This window comes from Bactrocera neohumeralis, chromosome 2 (genome assembly GCF_024586455.1).
Source record: "Bactrocera neohumeralis isolate Rockhampton chromosome 2, APGP_CSIRO_Bneo_wtdbg2-racon-allhic-juicebox.fasta_v2, whole genome shotgun sequence".
NCBI classification, from domain to species: domain Eukaryota; kingdom Metazoa; phylum Arthropoda; class Insecta; order Diptera; family Tephritidae; genus Bactrocera; species Bactrocera neohumeralis.
In genome coordinates this window covers 61957150-61981043 of record NC_065919.1, presented here as the reverse complement: position 1 = coordinate 61981043, position 23894 = coordinate 61957150, and the positions used below count along the sequence as shown (strand labels likewise).

General features: G+C 38.0%; 1 protein-coding gene across 2 annotated transcripts in view; it reads right to left on the bottom strand.

The window, feature by feature from the left end:
* Nucleotides 1–23894, bottom strand: part of LOC126767714 (uncharacterized) — a 70462-nt gene that overhangs the window by 43171 nt on the left and 3397 nt on the right. For both annotated transcript variants that reach the window (XM_050485259.1, XM_050485260.1), the window contains exons 2-8: nt 14553–14686; nt 9994–10544; nt 8951–9846; nt 8154–8874; nt 7941–8082; nt 4952–5253; nt 3801–3915 (exon numbers count right to left, since the gene is read on the bottom strand). In XM_050485259.1, the coding sequence (XP_050341216.1) occupies nt 3801–3915; nt 4952–5253; nt 7941–8082; nt 8154–8874; nt 8951–9846; nt 9994–10544; nt 14553–14686 (2861 nt within the window). The remainder of the gene's footprint in view (nt 1–3800; nt 3916–4951; nt 5254–7940; nt 8083–8153; nt 8875–8950; nt 9847–9993; nt 10545–14552; nt 14687–23894) is intronic.

Here is a 23894-nt window from a genome sequence, read left to right as displayed (position 1 = left end):
TTAGTAACTATGTGTTCAGTTTGTATGGAAGCTATATGCTATAGTAATCCGATCTGAACAATTTTTTCGGAGATTACTTAGAAAATAATCTATACAAAATTTGGTGAAGATACATTGTCAAATGTGAAAGTTTTCCATACAAGAACTTGATTCCGATCGTTCAGTTTATATGGCAGCTATATGTTATAGTGGTCCGATATCGGCCGTACCGACAAATGAGCAGCTTCTTGAAAAGAAAATGACGTTTGCAAAATTTCAAAACGATATCTTAAAAACTGAGGGACTAGTTCGTATATATACAGACGGACGGACGGACAGACAGACAGATGGACATGGTTAAATCGACTCAGCTCAACATACTGATCATTTATATATATACTTTATAGGGTCTCCGACGCTTCTTTCTGGGGGTTACAAGCATCGGGACAAACTTAATATACTACCCTGTTCAGGGTATAAATATGGTAGTTTTCTTCAACATATTGCAAAAGTATAAAAATTATGAGTTTTGATAGCAGTTACATATGCATACAGAATTATAAATGTCGCAGTAGCTGCAAATTGTAAGGAGTAAGTAGCTTTGTTGAAAAAGTTGCCTTACTTACACCTACATACATACTATATGCATGTGTGTGAATTAGAGTACATCCTTTAAGCCATTTGATAGCTTGCGACAGGTGTCGTAAAGTGCTTTTATAGCTTTCGAAAATTGTAAGTGATACTGCAAGACATCTGGGAGCTAACTTATTTTACATATATTTTTACGAAAGCAGAAGAGCAATTATATCATTGTTGACAAAGTATGATAGTAATTGACGCATACAATGTATATGTACTTACTACTTATGCAAGTGTGCTTTAGAAAGCACTGAAGTTAGATTTAAATTTAAGTTAGAGAAATTTCGCAACCCAGCCGTAGGAAGGTCCTTTCTGAGGGTATTTTAGATTTGTACAATATTTATTAAACACGAAAAAAACACAAATAAGGGAGTGCTAAGTTTGGGTGTAACAGAACATTTTATACTCTTTCAACTTGCAAGGATCACAGCCGGCCGTGAAGGGATTACAATCAATGTTAAAATTGCACTGAATCGATTTTAATTATTTCAGTCAATACCTCATACTATTAACAAGCCACATACTATTAAAATCTTCCCCGGGTTTCATTAAGCTAAGAGTAAAGCCAGCGGTATGTTCGAAAATGCTGGCGTTAGTTATATGGGGGTAGGTCAAGTTTTCTCCCAATTTTATCCATTTTAGGCAGAAAGATACACTACTATGAGAAAGATATGTTATTTAAACACTCTGCTTTTCATTGATATAACCCACGTATTGGCTGATGTATGCGGTATAAAGTCAACCGGAAGTTCGAAATCTTTACAAACAAACCGTAATAACTTATTTTCTGTGTAAGTAATCGACTTACTTTTTTTATTTAGCAGGTTATTAGTTAGATTTTTTAAAAATGAATGCTTGGGATACCGAAAGGAGGATCGTGCTACGTACCATGCTTTGGGTACGTTCAAACGGGATTTTGGCGGCACCCCCGCGAGTAAATGGACCGCTATGAGGTTGGTGAACATGTTTACCGAATCTGGGAGTATCGGAAGAAGACCGTACCATCGGTAGCCGTATGTTCGTGTTCAAGAAACAATCGCGACGGTTGTATCGTTATTTCAGGCAAACTCAAAGAGTTTCGACGCGCAAGTTATCAGCGCAACTTGAAGTTAGCAGACTGTCATTTCAACAGATAATTCATGATGACTTAAACCTCTTTCCGTACAAAGTTGAATTTACAAGCCGGTTAAACCCTCTAGATTTGCCTATTCGCCAAAAAGGATTGAAATGGCTGAAGAAGACAATAACTTGATAAATTGACATAAATGTCTGATGGGGCCCATTTTGACCTAAACTGAAATGTAAACAAGCAAAATTGCCGTATATGGAGTGAGCCAAATTCATAAATAATCTATGAGACGGAACTTCACCCTGAACGAGTCACTGTGTGGTGCGCAGTTTCGTCAAGGTGGCCATAGTTTGTTGAAGAAAACGGTGTAACAGTATCTGTCAATGGGCACCGTTATTTAGAGGAGTTGAATAAGTTAATTTTCTCAGAACTGCTCCGACACATCCCTTTCAATAGTGTTTGGTTCCAGCAAGATGGAGCAACTGCACACAGCCAGACCAGTTATTGCGGAGCTCCAATGAAAATTTGAAAACAAATTAATATTTAGAAACCCCACTTTCAGCTGGCCGCCAAGGTCACTTGACTTCACTGCACCAGAATTCTTTTACGAGGTTATGCCAATCAAGAGGTGCACAAAACAAAACCCTGAAATCCAACTGATTTGAAGCAGTCCATTAAATCGAGAATTAAGGCAATCCCGATGACAATCCTTCAGGCCGCAATGAATAATTTTCTGATTAGGTGTCGCATATACGTGGCGAAATTCTGTTAGATTGCTACAACCTTCTTATGCTGTGTGTGATGTTTGACCATCAAATATACATATGTGAAATAAAATGAGTTTGGCAGCTGTTTTTTTTACCCCGCCAAAGGATTGTTTGGCAATTTTGCTATGGAAAAATTAATTAAACAACGAGCTTAAAGTTTGGTTTTCCAATGGAATCACGGCTACAAACATGTCAAAAAGTATTTTGGGAAGTTCACTTTATCACGAACATAAACATTTGAATGCCACGAAGCATTCAATGAAGTTCGTGCAGTCATCGAACACTTGCCTAAGGCGGGTTTATAAACATGGCGTCGAAACTCTCAAACTATCAAGCAAACGGGGCTTCAATAATGAGGCAAAATAAAAAATTATTATTGAGAGAACACTTCACGTTTTAGATTAGTGTGATATCACACTTTTCCCTGTGGGGATATGTAAAGTCTATAGTCTACGCGGACAATCGATTCTGGTCTTGGAGCAAAACAACAACGGATGGACCATCTGAGTCGTAGAAGCGACCAACACTTGAAAGAGATAATATTCAAAAAATAAATGCCAAATAATGTTCTTTCGAATGATAATAAACATTACCCATTAAATTTGAAGTTTCTGTGTTTTTTCTTTAAAAAAGTAGGGAACCTCGAAATGAATCTCCCTTTGTAACTAATTTTTTTAATCTCTGTTATATTCGCTTTTCTAAACTTGAAATCACAGCAGTCGCTCACTCAAATAATTAAAATGTGTTACAGCATACCATAATGTTGTCAGGACATTGCTTGCCGAATGAAGGCATACATATGTACATGACAGAATGGAATGTCAACTCAACACAGAATAACTGTGGCATGAGTGACAGCAACAAAGAAATGTAGAAAAGCACATACCAAGTGGTCTGGGATAAGAATTTAAAATACATAAGTGAGGAAAGCACATACATTAGCATATAAATGTACATTTATGTAAATCTGTAAATCTAACTTTGCATATTAATCTAATTATGGCAATTATGAAAATTGTCGCAAAGCAAACATATACTCGTTCATATAATGAAACGATATTTCGAAGGCTTGGTTCTTAGTCAAAGCAAAAAATAAGATTTTTTAGCTCGTTCTCACACTTTACTACCATCTAATGTTAGAAAAATACAAATGTAATTTCATGAAAGTGCACTCTCACCATAACCACCACCAGCTACTTTGCCAAAGTACAGCGACAAGTGTTTGCCAAAAGTAATTAACGGTTAAGTATAAACGTAAATACAACACCAACACCATCCGTAAATATATATGCGCTTACTAAGTGTATGAATTTGCCAAAGAAATGCAATCAAAGTTAGACACTTACCCTCTTCGGCTGCCTTCTTTTCCTGCCGACGCTGCAGTACGACTTTCTTGAAGATGACGGCGGCCGCCTCAACAGCATTCTGGATCTCCTGTTCACCCAGAGTGGTTGTGTGTTGCTGTAGTAACGGTAGACAATTTTCAAGTTAAGAGAAGTTTGAGTTTTGAATAAGAAACAAGAAAAAATATTTATAATTCCCTACACAAATAAAAAAGTTTTACATATAAGGACTTGATTTTGAGCGTTCAGTTTGTATGGTAGCTATATGCTATAGTGGACCGATCTAGAAAATTTCTACATATATTTTAGCGTTTTTTTTTAACAATAAGCCATGCAAATATTGTCAAATATAAAAGATTTTCATACAAAAACAAAATTTGTATCGGCCAATTTGTATGGTGGATATATGTTATAGTGATCCGATCTGAACAATTTGTTCGGAACTTATAGCGATGCTATAGACAATAACCTATGCCAAATTTTGACAAAATTTCTCGACAAATGAAAAATATTTCCATACAAGTACTTGATTTTGAGCGTTCAGTTTGGTAGCTATAACCTATAATAGCACGATTTGAACAATTTGTTCAGAAATTGTACTGCTGCTTTCGACTATATTCTATGCCAAATTTCGTGAAGATATCGTGTCACATAAAAAAGTTTTCCATACAAGAATTTGATTTTTATCATTCAGCTTGTATGGTAGCTATACACTATAATGATCCGAAATCGACGCGTCCGACAAATGTGTAGCTTTTTGTGGAGAAAAAAGCTTGAGCGAAATTTCAGATGGATATCTCAAACACTGAGGGACTAATGCGCGTTTATAACACAGACAGACGGTAATCGCCAAGTCGTCGCAGCTAGCCATGCTGATCGGGGTATAAAAATGAGTCAAAAATTAAAATATGCATAAAGTCACTGCTTTACAATACTTTAGCCTGCGACACTCGTGCGCTCGCGCACTTAATTATGTCACAGAAGTTGTGAATTCCTTCATATATCCTGTCAATTATAACACGCGCGTCTGGGGCTGAGTGACAAAATCAGCAAAAACCAATAGTCAAAAGAAATAAATATTAAGGAAAATAAATTGCATGGCAACAACTTGCGTGTAAACGCTCAACCCATGTACCATAATCTCAATCACCCACCTTGGGTACGGTCGCTTTGCCCTCCACTGCGGCGCCTTTATTGCTCTCTGTTGTGTCATTTGTTGATTTCTTTTCTTGTGTTTCTTCAGCAGTTTTTGCTTGATCGCTGTTGTTATTGTCCTTTGCTGCTTTGCTATTCTCATTTATTTCCTTTTGTTGTTCCGGTGATTTGTTGTTGCCATTTTCTTTTATATGCGAAAATTGTGTTTTTTGTTCATGCTCGTCGTGTTTTTTACTTGCCGTTGCCGACTTGAGGGATAAATCGGAGTTTCGTCTTTCGTTCGAATAGGGTTTGCTGGTGCCTGCGAAGAGAGGTGAGAGATAATTAAAATAAGTCAAGCATATTTAGGGAATTAAGTAAATTTTTTGGTGCAAATCTTCATTTGTTCGGAACAAATTGCTTTAAGGGAGGAATAGGGTGGATTCGTGTAAAACAAGGTTGTGATTTTTTTTGATAAAAATTTACATTTAAAACCCATTGGTACGTATAGTGAAACAATTGAAACATTTTTTGTTTTTAATTTTCTTAGTGAAAGGCAGCAATTTCTCCGGAACATCTCGGAAAAAAATTGATTTGTGCACTTGGTATTGGATTATCCGATATCAAGAAAAAATTAAAATTTTACCATTACATTTTTATCCCGGTAACGGTAGAGAGGCTTACGAAATTTGATTTTTTCATATTGAAGAAAAAACGCGATAAAATGAAAATGTTAAAAAACTAGTAAAAAGAACTATCCAGCCTTATCTCGTAATGACGAAACATGAGTTTTGAGGAAAACACTTTAAAGTTTTGAAACTTCTCTTGCTGAGATCGACTGAGAATTATGTTAAGCCAAAAAAAAAGACAAAAAAAAAAAAAAAAAATCCCTTACCGTAACAAGATTATTATGTTGTTCAATACTTTGGTTAGCTTACAAAATACTATACCAAACGGTATACGGTATAGGTAACGGTTGTCCAATTACCAATAGTATAATCGAGTTATAGGGATTGCCGCTACTCAGCAATCATTATTTTATTCTATCAAATATGCTGACTGGTTATGGCTTTCGGTCAAATATAAATATACAGTATTATTAAATTTTCAATCCCTTGTAGAACATATTGGGATTTGTATCCCTCAATTACTGTCCACTCAAAAATATTCTCAAAAACTGTTCAAAGAATGTTCCGTCCCGCTATTAATTTCTTGTCAAAATTTTCCGTATATTCAGACCTTATTGGTTTGCACAAATATACATGCCTATAGCACAATTTCAAGTTAACTTGTGATCCAAATAGATGAACTTTTTTCAAATATCTTGTTACTTTTGTTCAGTATGGTTTGGCATTTCATCATGAAAAGACTTACGCCTGACCAAAGTTTACAAATCGTTCAACTTCATTACGAAAATTCACGTGCTGTAAAGAACTTCGCTCAACTTATGGTCAACATAATCGGCTTACTGAGCGTACTATTCACAACACCGTCACCCATCTCGAGACCCAGCATTGATTATTGGATAATATTCTACCGTATAGACCACGTCCAGCACGCAGTTAAGAAAATACATAGCAGCCGTAGCTGAGAGTGTATGACTGGGCGTACAAAGTACAGCTTGTGCAAGAACTAAACCCACTCGACCTTCCCAAACGACTTCGCTTCACTCTATGGCCTCTTGAAAAGTTCCAAGAAGATCCAATGTTTTCGAGCAAAATTTTTTTTTAGCGTTGGGACCCATTTCTGGCTAAATGGGTATGTAAACAAGCAAAGTTGGTGTATTTGGGATGATGAGAAACCTGAAGAGATTCAAGAACTGCCACTGCATTCTAATAAAACAACGGTTTGGTGTGGTTTGTGGACTGGTGAAATCATCGGTCCATATTTCTTCAAAAATGATGTCGGTGAGAAATCAACCGTCAATGGCGATCGTTATCGCGCCATGATAACCGACTATTTGATGCCTGAAATTGAAGCTAGTGATCGCGGGAACATTTGGTTTCAACGAGACGGCACCACTTTCCACACATCACATCAATCAATGGATTTATTGAGAGAACATTTCTGGGAACAGATAATTTCGTGTTTTGTGCCGGTAGATTGGCCACCAAGATCGTGTGATATAACACCGTTAGACATTTTCATGTCGGGATAGGTATATAAAGTCTATAGAGTATGCGGACATACCCGTTTCGATTCAGGGTTTGTAGCAAAACATCATGCATGTTATTCGCCAGTTACCAGTCGAAATGCTCTAACGAGTCATCGAAAATTGAACTCAACGGATGGACCAGCTGAGACGATGTCGCGGCCAGAATTTGAAAGAGATAATCTTCAAAAAATATATGCCATAGATAATTAACATTCCCCACACCCACGAAATATATTGTAAAAGATCTGATTTGCACAGCCTTTGAATTTTTTGATTCATTTGCACTGATCGTTTGTCCTTCTGACTTTGTTGACTGGAAATCAACCCCCCTAATTACAAGGTCCTTTGCTTAGAGTAAGTATCGTACAGTTTGACAAATTGGCTAGAATTGCCAGTGACCAAGAGGGGAAAGTAAGAAGGATATCGGGGACAGTTCGTCCCATGCCCAGATTTCTCATTTTTCTCTGCAACAAGTGATGGCACAGGAGGGCACCATCTTATATCCTCCCCGGGTTCCGCATATCGTTCTACGGCCCTGAGAATTGATATTAACCACCTCAAGTAATTTGTCAACTTATAAGGTTCTCTTGATAAATACTCAGTAGTTTTCGGATTCACTTAGTCCAAGGCGGTTTTCGTGGCATCCATCGTGAGAATCAGCCTAGTATTTATTACAACCTATTTTAATGCGGAAAACCTAGTCTTTCGATATTTATAGAGCATTTTACTGATTTCCTCCCGGATCCCGCATTTATAACTTGTCAAAGACTGTTAGTCTTCGCTTATAAGAGTAAATTCTATTCTAGTATCACAGCGCAGCATATAAATAACTGAATCCCCGGTATTTTACTCACTTTCTTCTGCATCAGCACCATTTGTGCCACGACTATTGCGACGTCGTGGTGTTGGGATTTTCGTATTAGTTCGTGACTTATCTAAAATATCAGCCAAGGGTCTTGGGCTTGGTATTTTCGTGGGTTCAACCTTTTTGGTTGCCTGAAAATAAAGAGAATACAGGGAATTGTTAATTGATTTATGTTTCGAATGTGTATAATTACACAACTCACTTGTGTCTCCTTTTCGGGATGTGACAACGATCGTCTTGTGACTGGTTTTTGTGGACTCGTTTTGGCACCGTCCTCCGATACCGAGCGCATTTGTTCGGGTTTGCGTCTTTCATGTGTGTCGTGTTGTGTCTCGCCATTCGCAGCTTTACCACCGCCATTTGCAACGCCCATTGCAGTGGTCTCTGTCGTACCTATACCAGGAGCTGATTGTCGATTCAGATGTGCAAGCTCTTCCTGTTGCATTTGCAATTCACGCGATTGCCGCCGCCGCAGTCGGTTGTGCATTTGCGGAGTGCGTGGCAATGCACCACCGCTGGCGCTCAGACCTGTTGGCAGAGGTTGACCACTCAAACCGCCATCCGGTCCATAGTAGTTATAGCTTTGATCGTGCGTGCGTACATTTTCAGCGCTGTGTACTATGGGGTGTTGATATTGTGTATAGCTGCCATCGTCGGAACCATCATTGTAGATGATACGCGGTTCGCTGCTGAAGCCCGCATTGTAGTTCTTCTCGTATTGCACCTCATCGGCCTCCAAGAAGCTGCTGGTGCTGTCGCCAAAGTAGTCCATATACTCCGGGCGATTGTCTGCATCTTCATCGAGATTCTGGTATTGGTTGTACTGGTGCTTGGCGTCGCCAAATGTCCGTGCGTTTGAATCGGGCGCATTGCTGCGTTCATCTTTGACACAATCTTGACGCACCAGGCGACTAGGCGAGCGACTGTTGAATGTAATGGAAAGCAGATTTTGTTATACCATATGTTTGACATTTATATATTTTTAAACTAGTTACTTACGTGGCTGCGCGATTTGTTGGTATCTCTGGCAGTAAGCGCCGATTCTCCGCGTGGTGCGGCTTGGTTATCGAGTACTCCTCGTTGCTGTGGCTGCGCACCTTGATCATTTTCGCGTGATCACGTGACTGTATATTCACGCTTTGACTGCTCGAGTACTGCTCACCAGCGGTGTTGGTGGTGGTGCTTACTTCACCGCTGCCAGTGCCAACGGCGGGCACATGTTGTTGTGATAGGAATTGTCGTGGGTTCTGCACATTCGGAAAGAGAAAGTTTTGCTTGTGACGCGGTGAGAGCGGCATGAATTTAGCTTGTGACTGTCCTGGTGGCACCGAGAGCGAGTTTCCGCTGAAAGCTTCTGGATTCGGTAGGGTCTGTTGGCGCATAAACTCCGGCGAACGACGATATTGTGGCGAAGTTTGACGCTTTGGTGGCGAGGTGGGTAGCAACTTAACATGCTGATCGGGATTGGGTAAGGTAGCTTGACGCAGCATACGTGGCTTCGGTACAACTTGTGTGTAGTCGCACTCATCCGTCGGTTGCGTTTGGCTCACTTGTGGGTCGTAATTTGATTGGCATGCCTGCTGTGGTGGTGTTTGCTGCTGCGTGGGTTGTTGCTGATAGATGACCGATCCTTGATAGTTGGGTGATGTGGGCAACAATTTCCGGGGATAAGGTTGGTTCGGTGGCGCAGTGCCTAAATTGAGATGTGTTTGCTGCTGCTGTTGCGTAGGTGGCTCCGACATGTTGCACGGGAAGGAGGTTTGACGCATGAATGGCGGATAACGTTGCTCGCCCGGTGAACGCTCCGGTGAACGACTGTAGGGGCGATTGGGCGATGTCGACAGATACATGGGCGGTTGGCAGGGATTAGCCGGGAGGGTTGATTGTCGGCGCACCTGTGGGTGGATGGAAAAAAAAGTTTATTTTAGTTTGATACAGACACATGGGCGTGTAGGTGATGTGTGAAAATGCAAATGCAAATGTTTGTGGCATGCCGCAAATGTTGCATGCTCTGTTGGTTTTCATGGTCAGCATATGCGTACCTGTAGGCGATGGTGCGTTTGGGGATTAATAACACTCGGCGGCTGTTGTTGCTGCTGTTGTGGCTGTATGTTCATAGGTTGTTGTTGTTGTTGCATTTGTTGTGGATAATTATCACATTCGGCTGCGCTCATGTGTATGACGTCATCACTGTTGTAGGCGCTCGGATAAATCGGACTTTTTTGCATTTGATGCGGCGATGTGGGCGCCGTGAGATTCACGTAATTATAATTGGCCAAATTGGCGCCGCTACCACTCAGATTGGGATCGTTGTTGGCCAGTGAGCTGGGTAGTGTCGATTGGCGTAGGACGCGACGTTGTGAATTCACCAAATAATCGGTTGTAGGATGTGAATGTGTGGTGCCCACGCCGCTGATACCGATTGCACTCCCACTTTGGTAGGGGGCGGGGTGTGGCCTTTGTTGTGAGGGTTGGCGTATGAGTGAAGGGTAACTGCCAGCGGATTGTGCTTCGATAAGGTTCTTTTGTTGCGGATAAAGATTGTCGCCGACGGGGTTTTGTGGGTTTTGATTATTCGAATCGTCTTCGGGATCTGGAAGAAGAAGCATAGTTTTAGAATTTATCTGAGTAATGACCACATATTAGTGATAAGCGAAAATGAAAGAGCAAGTATATAATATGTCAGAATATTTTTTTTTCAACTAACGGTTGTTTGTATCACCTACAGCTAATCGAGATAAATATAAGCTTATATACGAGAGACGAGGCGAGTTGAAATTGAGTTGACTGACTGTATGTCGCTCCGTAAGTCCGTTTACGACAAGTACTCTTTTCCACAAAATCGGGTATATGGTCTTTAAAATATGCCGATAGTCTTCTTTCCTCATTATTCCATACAATTTGGTAAAGGTACTACATGCCAGTATTTGAAGCAACCCTTATGGGGTGGGGGGTGGCCCTTTCACCATACTTCACTATTTGTGTAACATGGGTCCTTTGGATGATCTTCCAACTGTTTCTACTGGCCAGATTACAAGCTTCCAGTCATTCGTTATCTAATTTCGGTGCTCTTTGGCGGATTTCAACCGTTTCCTAACCATCACCGTCATCAAACTCATTGGATCTTATCAGTGCTACTTTAGTCCTGTAAAATCAATATGTGACCCGATTTTCACCATGTCAAAATCATGGAAAACACCCTTGAGAAAAGAATCGACGCACATAATCTCTTCGTTGATTTCAAAACTGCTTTCTGCTATGCCTGAATGAAAACTAATACGACAGTGTAAACAGACGTTGAACAATACTAAAAGCTAAGGCAGGGTCGGGAAGGACCACTCCAAGCCGTTCCATACCAAACGAAGTTTTAGAAAAGGCGACTCCATATCGTGCGACTGCTTCAATCTGTTGCTGCAGGACTAAATAGAGAAGATACCATCTGCTAGCATACGCCGATCTCATCGATATCATTGGCCTCAACCACCACGCCGTAGTTCTGTTTTCTCCAGACTAGATAAGGAAGCGAAGCAAATGGGTCTGGTAGTGAACGAGGGCAAGACGAAATATCTCCTGTCATCAAGCAAACATTCGACGCACTCGCTATTTGACTTGCAAGTCACAATAGTCTATAAACTAAATTCTATAAGTCACTAATTATTCCCGTGGTGCTATATGGTGCAGAGGCGTGGACGATGACAACATCTTATGAGTCGGCCTTAGGAGTTTTCGAGAGAAAGGTTCTGCGAAAGATTTAGTTCAGCGAATCAAGAGACAGGAGCTGCGCGGGCTAGGTCTTGTCGTACGTATGGACGAAAACGCTCCAGCTTTGAAAGTATTCGACACAATACTCGCCGAGGGAAGCAGAGGAAGAGAAGACCTCCACTCCCTTGGATAGACCAGGTGGAGAAGGACCTGGCTTCGCTTGGCATTTGCAATTGGTGCCACGTTGCCAAAAAAAGAAGAAACGCGCGCTGTTGTTAACTCGGCTATAATCACGTAAGCGTTGTTTACTCCAATAAAGAAAAAGAAGATTTCAAAATTTTAATGAAGATAATATGGTTCACCCCTGAATATGAATTAAATTGGTGTACACCGTGGTTAAAGTCCGTCAACCCTATAAAATGTATTACATTTAGCCTCCTCGGTTGAGTTTATAGCATATTTATCTTAGTTGAGTTAACTAAAGTTGATTTTAATACCAATGTCTTGGATATGAACATGAAATTCAGCAAACATTTTTTATATAAAGTTTTAGAAGCTTCAGCCAGGATTTGACCCTTGTAAGAATATGAAATGTTTGGATACTCCCGAACTTTTTTTACATTTTAATTTAACGCTTTCCAATAATTTTCCTAAGACCACAAAAATATTTGTCTTTCCTCTCTCAATTATGAATTTAACATAAGCTTTTTTGCTTTTGTGGAAGCTTTTTGAGAAGTGTGGTTCTGTTTTACTTTAAATAAGTAAGTAAAATCGCTATTTCGAAATTTTATTCTATCAAATGCATCATGCAAGAAGAAATATTTATTGACCTTGAAGTCGTCTAGTCAACGCTTAACGCAGAAATAAATTCTTTGAAGAGTTCCGCTTGAGTCAGTTAATGAACTTTCTCGAGGCTTTCGGTAAATGGTACAGATCTCTTTACCATTATTTTTGCCACTTTTGAAAAAAAAAATCAATTAAGTACTAGAATAATCGAAAGCTATTTATGAAGTTTTTCAGTTGGTTGGTTGACTCAACTCCTTCTGTAGTTCCGCATGTAACCAACTAGATTTGTCTTCCTGAGACTTTCTACCGTTAAAGAAACTGAAAAATCCTTGGAAGTAAATTTTTATCTATTCGGTTAGAGCGCGTAGTTATTCATACATACAGACCAGTCCGGGTCGATCTGGATTTTGGTGATAATTATTGATGTTATGTATAAAATTCGATTAAAAACTTATCTCAAAGATAAAAAAACACAAACGTTATTATAACACAGTGATATTCAAACATTTCTTTAAAAAAAATCTTATATATTAGGTGTCTTCGAGTTGCCATTTCTCTGCTCACTTCAGTCAGCTCTCTTGTCATAAAAAAGTACATGTAAAAGCAACAATTAAGTTATTGAGTTGTATACGCCACTAAGCTTCGTTTTGCATATTTATTATCGTGACTAAGGAGAATATTTTTTTTCTTATATTTTCAACACTTAAAATCAATTGTAGTAATTTATAGGAAACAATAATAAAGGGTTACAGCATTCGGGTCAAGCCGTCATGCTATTTTCGTTCAGTATTGTTTGGCATTTCGTCATGAAAACTTTTAAGTCTGAACAACGTTCAAAGAATGTGTTTCGCTCAACATAATGATCAAAATGTTCAACATTATCGGCCAGCTGAGCATTATTCGAAGCACTAGCAACCATCTTGAAGCCCAGAATTGATTATTGGATAATTAACGACCGAATAGACCACATCCAGCATGCCGTGAAGAAAACATAGCAGCCGTAGCTAAGAGTGTACACAAAGACCGTGGAGAATCGATTCGGCGCCGTTCGCAGCAACTCGGACTCGGAATGGAATGATATGACGCATTTTACATCTAGATCTTAAATTGAAAGCGAACAAAATACAGATTGTGCAATAACTGAAGCCGCTCGACCTTTCCAAGCGCTCTATGGGCTCTTAAAAATATCCATGAAGATCCGCCGTTTTCGAGCCAAATTTTGTGTAGCGATCAGGCCATTTCCGGGTATGTAAACAAGCAAAACAAGCACATTTATGACGAAGAGCTACCTGAAGGGATTCAAGGGCTATTTCGTCCTGAAAAAAAGGCTTGTTATGGTTTGTGAGCCGGTGGAATCATCGATCCATATTTCTTCAAAAATGATGCCGGTGTTATTGCGCCATGATAACCGACTATTTGATGTCCGAAATTAAAGTTCCTGATCTCGGCGCCATTCGGTTTCAACAAGACGGCGTATCGCATCAATCAATGGATTTATTGAGAGAACACTCTTGTGAGCAGATAATTTCACGTTTTAGGCCAAGATAATTTCATTGGCTTCCAAGATCGTGTGATATCACACCGTTAGAGATTTTCCTGTGGGGTCCTGTGAGGTCTAGGAGCAGAACATCACACGTGTCATTCGCCAGTTATCAGTCGAAATGCTCGAAAATTACAAACGATGTACCATCTGAGACGTAGCCGCGGCTAACATTTGAAAGAGATAATTTTCAATAGTAGTAAATATTCCCTATTAAATTTGAAGTTTCTGTGTTTTTTCTTTAAAAAGTAGGGGACTCGTAATGGATCACCCCTTTTTAGTTTGTTCGATTCGCTTTCACTTTCTAAAATTATATTGTACTACAACTATTTTGTATATTTTATTTTAGCCATTCTTTTTCGTTCACTTAAATGCAAAACAAAACAAACAAAAAAAAAATCACAGTGCTTTTCAAATATATTTTTTCTAATATATGTATATATGTATATTATTTGTATCATTGCTTTTAAATGTTCACACACAGCACTATTGAAAAGCCGTTTACTTATTTCTTTTAAAATGATTTTAATATTATATTATTAGTTTTAATATCAATTATCAATTTCAACTCACTTGATATCGTCCAGGAACGTCGTATACTTCGGCGCAGCACATCCGTCGTCGGCAAGTGATCGACAGCGCCGCTCGAACCGCGCGTATAATCCTTGATCCACTCACCACTAGTGGAAGTGGTGGCTTGCAGCTCCCTGCAACAAGAGAAACAATTCCATTTGACAATCAGATGCATTTTCATTATGTCGGAAGATAGTGGCGACAACAAAAAAAGCTATAAAATAACACTATCATTCGTAATATGTATATGTAAACAATTAATATTTGATTAGAAAATTTTCGCGTTCGTCGTTTTCGCTGGTTGCTGGCTAAATGAGCGCGCGTGCGAATACATGCAAACGATTTGGTGGCACAAACGACAGTTATGAGACAAAAAATTAGCGCCAAACGTATTAATTGAAGATCAGTTAATAAGCGCACACACACACGCATACATTCATACATAGAAACTCATACAGATTTAGCGGCAGTTAGTGGCGGATGAAGTTGGCAGCGTCGACACGTGTGTGGGCAAGCATTGTTTGTGCGGCAAAACATTTGCAATTAGTCAGTGAATTTGAGGCATGACAAGGCTGCGAATAATCGGCATTAAGTGCCATATGCGCAAACACAGACACATGCATATATATACATACCATACAAACGTATGCTTGGCTAGTGTTCACTTAATATATTTGCATTCAATAATTTTATTATACAACTCAGTCCACATAAGCTTTGAAGTCTTTGCTGTTGCTGCTGCTGCCTGGTCGGGTCTGTGCCTCTGTTGGTCTGTCTTTTTGCTTAATAAGTGGTGTGGGACGCTTTGGGTTGGGCCGTTGTGTGCATCCGACAACGCCAACAATGAGCAATCAGCAGAAATATGGCAATCAACAGTCACAAAATATACCAATTTCGGTGCTGTAGACAATTTCAACAACAATAACAGCAGAAAATTTCTTATACCAATGCTATTTATGAGCGCTGTGGGTATAGTGTGTCACATAAGACGATTAGAATTAATATGCATTAACCGTCTTCTAACGCCTAAGCTGCTGCCTCTGTGTGCTGCTGACGACAAAACTAAAGCTTGGCTTTTGGTTGCTGATTCTTGTTTGTGGTTTGTTGTAGTATGCATGTGGGTGAGTGACGATGACATAGTCTTGCAGACAAATTGCACCGGTAGCGCTTTTCATATACTCAGTTGTACATATGTTTATGCTAAAATATGCGTTATGTGCCCATATCTCTTCTTATATAAACAGGGAGTCTTTCATATACGTGTGTTCAGCTACTTTTGTACGAATTTTTCAAATAGAATAATTGCTTGCCATCACTGACATCACCTACTTGCGTCCACCATATTAGCTGACATAAATATACATATGTATGTACTGCATATGCGAAGAGTACATAACACATTTAGCTGTGCATAGTCAGCAAAAGCACGCAAAGCTTTGGCAGTGAAACACATTAAGTTGCACCTCAAAAATTTTATTAGTATATTTTAATTACTTCTGCTCAGCTAGATGAGCCAAATGGGTTGGCGAAGTTCATAAAGGTGAATTTTTCGCACCATACAAGTGTATGTTTGCTTATGTATGTGTACAGCTGCGTTGGGAAAAGTAGCACTACTGAATGGAACCCCTTTTTTCGAAGAGTGAGGTATAATGAAACAGTTTTTTCTTTCCGAACATCTCTACCACGCTCTTTTTATAATGCTCTTTCTCTCTCGTTTTCTCTCTCCCGAGTGAGACACTTTTATTTAGTGGGTAAATGATCATTATGCCATCTTTATCTCTTTCTAGCTGCCTTCTTCTTTCCATTTATAGACGGGAGTCTCTTCCTTTCTCTCTTTCCTAAGTAACAAACCAGTATTTAGAAAGAGAGGGATTATAAATTTACTTAGTGCGCTCTTTCAAGCTTTCCCTTCCTCTTTCTTTTTAACTTTGTCTCCTTTTTTGGCACTCTTTCTCTCTCTCTCAATCTCTCTCTCTTGAGCGATAAACCAGTAGTTACATAGTGAAGTTTTATAAATTTGTTTACTTCTCTCTTTCCAACTTTGCCTTCTTCTCCTTTTCTAACTCTTTCTCGCCTTCCAGTTCACCCCTCTACTATCTTTCTATGAGTTACAATTCAGTATTCGGAGAGAAATTATAAAAACTTTTGTTCCCTTTATAACTTGCTCTACCTCTCTCTCTCTTTCTTTTAGCTCTCTATGTCATCCTTTCTCTCTTATCTCTAACTTTCTTTACCTCTCTTTCTTTCAAGATCGCCATCTCACTCTCTCTCCTTTCTCACTATCTCTCTCTCTTATTTCTTCTTCTTTCTAGCTATCTACGTCACTCTCTCTCTTATTTCTAACTTTTCTACCTCTCTTTCTTTCTAGCTCGCTATCTCACTCTCTCTCCTTTCTCACTACCTCTCACTTTTTTTTCTAACTTTGTCTATCTCTCGCTATTTCTTGCTCTCTACCTCAATCTCTCTCTCTCTCTTTTCTAAGGGTTTTTCTTTACCAATCAAAATTAAAAAATACGTTTTTTGTTTTTACGTCTAACCCTAAGCAGGGTGAATTCATAAAAAACTTGTTTCACCTTAGAACCTCATATTTTTATACCCTGAATAGTGTAAATTAAGTTTGCTAAGAAGTTTGTGACGAGGTGAGTCGATTTAGCCATATCCGTCTGCATGGTATATACATGAACTAGTCCCCCAGTTTCTCAGGTATCGATTTGAAATTTTTCTCAAGGCTTTTCTTCCCAAATTATGTAAGTGAGCCCAAGAGGTTCAGAATCAAAAAACTTAAGCTTGTATTTACAATATTCCAAATCATTTCGAGCAAATATTAAAGAGATGCATCAATCATAGGTCCTTCAAATAGCCATAGAACCATAAAGAAGCATATTATTTTCTTTGAAAACCTGGTGTTCGATCTTCAACATGGATATGAAAGCTTGAGCGTACAACTTTGGTATCATATTTGTCATAAAGTGTGCTATGCATTTATATTTCACCCCACTGTTCCCATATGTGCATAAGCCATTCGTTGCAGAGTCAGCGCCAATTAGGAAGTGGTACATTGTTGTTGCAAGCTTATTTCATAAAATACACTCCCTGACTAAAAATTAGTGTACCTTCACGCACACATACACATACATACAAACATTTGTATTGCTTTTGGTATTCTGCTTATTTCTACATGTGTATGTTTGAGGTTATACTCGCTCTGGCTGCATGTTACTTGCTCTACTGACATTGAACTTAAGTACCGAAGTTATGCTTTGGTTTGCACATGCTGAGTTGGATCTTCAACACTCTCCACTCACCACTCTCGTGTTGCTGAAAGTAATTAGTTTTGGAATTATTTGCACACGCACACTTGCACAAAGTTGCACTTCATCGTTTTGAGTGTTGAAAGCTACTTAATTTCAATATTTTATTTCTGTATGAAGTCCCTCAAATTATGCCGTTAGGAATTTGTGATTTTTATGGCCCTCATGTACTTATTTAGTTTTTTATGTTAATAAGTTTCTGAGGCTACCTATTTTAAATGAAGTAGTATGTGCGTCTTGTGGACCTTGAAGGAACTTTACGCATATCTTAAATTTTTTGTATAATTTGATATTGTTTGATATTGTTTTGGAACCCTCGTGGCAAAAAAGCAACCTGACTTCGTCCTTATTCAGAGCCCATGGACTAATGGGGGCGCATTTGTGGACTGAGAACACCAAACCACATACACATCAAGCCGCGAAGATAAGATTAAGGCAGGTATAATGGGTAGGAAAGCCTTGATGGTCCTTTTGGGATCATCGCTACAATGAATGTATGTAAACTAGAAGAAAATGATATAGTCAATGTCAACGACTTCAGGAATCATCGATTTCTACCTAAGGACAAGGACGACCTAAACATCTTTACGGAATCTTGCCGCCGTGCATTAGAAGTGGTTGGCCCATGCGTTGAACACGAAATAGGGGAACAATTAGGTCCTCGAGCTTTAAAAATGAACAGGAAGCAGCTTAATGTAGCCAAACTATTCCGACTGGCACAGTTATTACAATCTTCCAAAATCATATAAAGAATACATAAGAAAAGAAAACTATATATGGATTATGATCTCGAGACTACGGCAGAAGCACCTTGTTGAAGGAAAATAATATAATAGTTTGTTTTTAACATTGGATATCTTCAAAAGCCGTAGTTGGATACCGTCCAAGTGAAGAATCCTTAAACCTATTAAAGGTTACTTCTCAAGGAACCGTGCTTTTGACTACACACAAGATACGAGAGTACAGATGGACCCCGTTTCTGTTGATATATTATCAGAAAGTAATGTATGCTCGACAATAACCAGTTTCAAGCCCTTCATATTTTCAAGACCTAACAGTATATTCCCGGCACAATTACAGCTATCCTTGAACCATTTAGATAATAGTCTAGACCTTGAACCCAATTGTTTCATACTAAAGTTTATATCTGTTTAAAATAATTACATTCAGTGAAATGTGAAAAATTTAAATTTTTATTGTTTCAGAAATTATCAGACTAGCAAGGACAGTGTGAAAATAAGTTATATCGGACATCCAAAGCCCTTTTAGAGGTTATGTGAAAATTTCTAAAAATGCGATGACTATCCAAATAAAAATGTGAGAAGTATGAAACTTTTTCGTAAGGACATTAAGGCAAATTCGAACGGTATATAGTAAATTGGAGAACGATCATGAAATTATCCACTTTTAGAAGATATCCCATACTCCCCAGCAACTCTTTATCCATTTAAGCCAAATTTTATAATACTCAATAAAGTATATTTTACCTTAAAATATGTACATCTAGCATCTTTGGAGATATCGATATCAAAATCAGACAAATCGTTTCTGCAAGGCGTGGTAGCTCCCGCATAAAATGGTTGAAACTGAACCTTTCAAGCTCAAAGTTACCGTAGGTGACGATCTCTATGCCTGAGGTTAACGTTTTAAGAAAAATATCAAAAAAATATTCTTTTGACAATTATCTGGTTTCGTGATAAAAATGGTGTATCCATCGGTTGAGTATCTTCCTTAAGCTTATATTTGCTTGAGATAATAATTTTCATTATTTCGGTTTACTTTATGCCGTACATATCGGTCAATACCTGAGAAAAAGTAAGCGAGACTTGGAAGTATTACCAGTTTGGTATACAAAATACATAAATACATAGACATAAATCGATTCCTGTTACTCTCGAAGACTTTATGCCGAATATATTGGTCAATATATGAGTTATCTTAAAAAAAATTCAATTTTTTCTCAAGCATACATGATTTAAGTAAAGTCATTTCAGGCCAATTCTAATACTAATAGTAAAGTAGTCTTCAACCTGTATATATTGCGTCATATATGTGATAGTTTTATTAAGTTGAATGAACATATCTTCTTGATCACGATATGATTTATTATGGTGATAAGAAATGCGACTGAAATCGGTCGAAATCTTGATTGAATTTTCTCTTATAATTCCCAAATATAGAATTTGAATTTAGTCCCTTTGGATTTGTTTCGGTATTATTCAATCAATTCATTCAGTTTTAATAAAATTTTCGCTTTACCTCATTTCAGTATCTGTCCAAATATACATATTTTCTTCGTCAACCACATTTTTGCCTCCAATTGAATTATGAACCTATTGTTTAGGCTCAACAAAAGCACCTCATCAAAGAGAATAAAGAAATGTTTTCAACTATTGTGAACTAAACACAACCTGACTTTATGTAATTACCCACAGCTTGATTATAATGTAATGTGGTATTGTTGTTCTTCTGGGTCAATTTGATTTTGCTGATCGACTAAATTGCTTTTTAATGTCGAAGGTTAAATTATTCAATTCAATATTCGTGTCTTTTGCGAAAAACAAAACAATTATCATTTGAAAGGACATAAAGTCATTTAAAAACGACAACCTACAATCGTGATATATATGGAAATGTGTTTAATTGTGTATATAAGAGTAGATAGGTAAACCAGTTCATTAGAAAGTGACAGACAAATGGCACGCTAAAGCTATTTTCTAAATACACAGCCTTGTGAATAACACTGTTTGAAGACCCACTTATGTGATTGTTTCCTTAATTGAGCGGACTGTGCAATGGAAAACAAATTTTCTTTCACATATGCATGTCTGCGCTAAGGGGGGCAATATTTGAGTGCCCTATGAGAAATTTGTCAAGTAGCAAGGCTTTTGGAAGACAAAGTGAAAGGCCATCAACAATCCAAACACCAAAAATATTATATGATTGTCATACTTCCAAAACCGAATTAATGAATATAGCTCTTGCTTTTTACCTAAAACAACTTGTTTTGAAACATTTCTAAGCATTTTTACGCAACACTCTGCGAAATTTCGATTTTAAATGAAAGTTTTTTTTACTAACGAGCAACTATGCTGAAAAGAACTACTTTTCCATCAATTGTGCTTTCAAGAATTTCCATATCCCCTGCAGGGATGCCGGTTGGCATTTGCTGCATATCTAATAACATAACAGCAACTATTAAAAATGCATACAATTTGAACAATGCAAAGTCGACAGGAAGGACACGAACAGGTGAAAATTGTTAGCTCGGTAAACTTTGGATATCTGGCATTTTTATTATTATGCAATTATTGTTGTTTGTGCTCGGTTAGAGCTATCAACTGACAACTAATAGGGTTGTTATTGTTGATTTTCTAGCAACCTGACATTTGAGAACAACCTCATTTTCTGATAGTATGCATTTTCATTTCATAGGTATGAGAAAACATCTTTTCTAACCTGCGAGCACCGAATAAGTGGAAATCCTAGTCTTTGGCGAATTCGTGACGAAGAAAATGTCGGTCAATAAGCGGTGTAAGGTATCTTAATGAAACTAAATAGGATTGTTTTCTTAAAATAATACCCTATATAAAACATATACCTTCGTTATTCTGGTTGACCAGTGACAGAAAAAAAAAATTAGTACAACAGACTAATATATACAGTAACCGATAAAAATTTTAGGCATCCCAATATGTTCTGTATATTAAGCCCAAAAGGTTTAACACACCTTGATTCAAAAATCGATCTAAAACTTAGGCCTGGGCACTCTGGTATCTTTGCATACTTTGATTTCATTCCAAAATACATGGATTGCTATGTTGCTGAGCCTACCCCTGAGACAGAGATTTCTTTGCTGATATACGTTTGAGTGAGGTATGGGAGGGAAGCAGTTGCTGAAAGAGAAGGGCGTTTTTAGCTTGAGGAAAGGGTTGGTTGGTCAAGGAGCATATTGTCGGCAATTCCGCTTTTCATTCAGGTTTTCTGTGCAGATATGGCTGCCATTAGGCCGCAATAGATTGCCACCTCTTTCAGAGTGTTGCCTATCAGACAAGGAGACTATGTTAGCCTTGAGCTCGGTGACAGCTCAAAACTTGCTAAGTTATGTTTCGGTTTCTTATCTCTACTTCAAAACAACTATCGTTTGAGTGCTTGGTCATAGTGAAATTGCAGGAAACTCCAAGTCTAATGAGCTAGCTGGGTCAAGTAGTTTAGTCTCACCTAAATAAATGCAGATCAGGAACGGGTAGGACATCTTGCTGGCCTCTTGAGGTGTTTGGGTCTCAGGCGGGCGCGGCAGGCGCTAGTCAAATAATAGCAAAAATGCAATCGCAAAGTCCTTCGGACACAGAGTAAATCGTTTGTTGTGTAGTGAGCTCCTCGCCTTTGGCAAAGTTCACATTGAAATTGCTATAGGAGCTCAAGAGCGGAGCTCATGCGGTGAGATTAACAATTTTACTGAACATCAGTTGCATAAACTGTTTGTAGGACGATGATATAGAATCATCATAACACTCTCTTTTCGAATGTGCTGCTTTTATCAGATTAAGGCTAAAATACCTCGGATTTTACATATTTAGTCATCCGGGTGAAATGGCAGAAAGTTAAGTAAACTTCCTCAGTAGATTTGTGATATGTTCAAGCCGCTTTATAGAGTGTTAATATCCAAATAATTGCGCTCTAACCTAACTTAACCTAACTAAAAAAGTTTTCGAAATTTCTGCTCATATGTTTCGAACAATTTTCACAAACACCTAAAATTATCCTGGCTATAAATACAACAAAGTTGAACGGTGTATTTGCAATTTTCGGCACAACTTTTACCACGCAACAGAGTTGCCATAATATTTGCACAATATCATCCTGAAACTTTTCGCTGAGTGCGAAACTCAATTAAGTCGTCCACACTAAGCCACTATATAAATTCTCAGAAATAAACAGAGCAGCATTTACAAAAACAATTGCAACAATCGGCAGAAGTGCTGTTGTCTGTTGCCTATAGAAATAACATATATAGAAGAATTTACAATACAGTTAACACCAGTGACAATGTCAACAATGTCGGCCGCAAATAAAATCAATTTATTTCCGAATAATTGTTGATGTCCTTAATACTGACAATGAACGAAGTTTTACGCGGAAACTGCAAACCATAATGCATTGCTTTGTTGTTATCGGCGTTTATTGCTGTCGTTTTGTTTTTCAATTTATGGAGAATAATAAACGAGAATTATTGCAACAAGAGAATTGAAAATAAGTAGCGTTATGGGTAGTGTCTACTTGTTCTAAGAAAGCTCTATCTTTAAATTGAATGAAATATTGTTTTCAAATGCAAGAGTAGTTGAAGGATCATACAGAAATACAATATTTTGGTTTTGAAAGCTATTCCATTAATTTTTGTTATAAGGCTTTAAGGGTATAGAGGCAATCTAGAAACAAGACAAAGGAATGTTGTGGCCACATTGTAAACCTGTCAAACGTTCATAAAAAATTGTTAACAAAATATTTGTTGTTTATGACACTATTGGCACTTCTTACCGCCAAAGGTATTTCAGAGAAGTGACGAAGCGAAACTGTCTTCATGTGTGTATACAATATTGCTTTTGAGCCTGTTAATTCAAAATATATTCATATTCTAAATTAGACAATTCGTGAACCAGTTTGACAGGAACTTGATATTCATGGTGTTGATTTAGAAAGTATGGACTTCGTAATTTTAATCTAGTAAGATATTGCGAAATCTGACCAATACGTACGGTATGAAGGTAAGCAAATGATGGAAAACCTAATGCTGGTTAGGTACATAAGGAATCTGGTGGATGATATAAAGATACGCAATTGATGTTAATCATTCTACTGACTGTTTAGAGCCTTAAAGAAAATCTATTTGGATAATATTCGACATCAAATAATAAAAAAAATTTTGGTTAGTCGAAAAAGTCGTTCCGTATTTTGTCAATAGATGAAAAATCTCCAGTGCTAGTAATCACATTATGTCATACCGTATATTGTTAGAAAGGTGAGATTATAT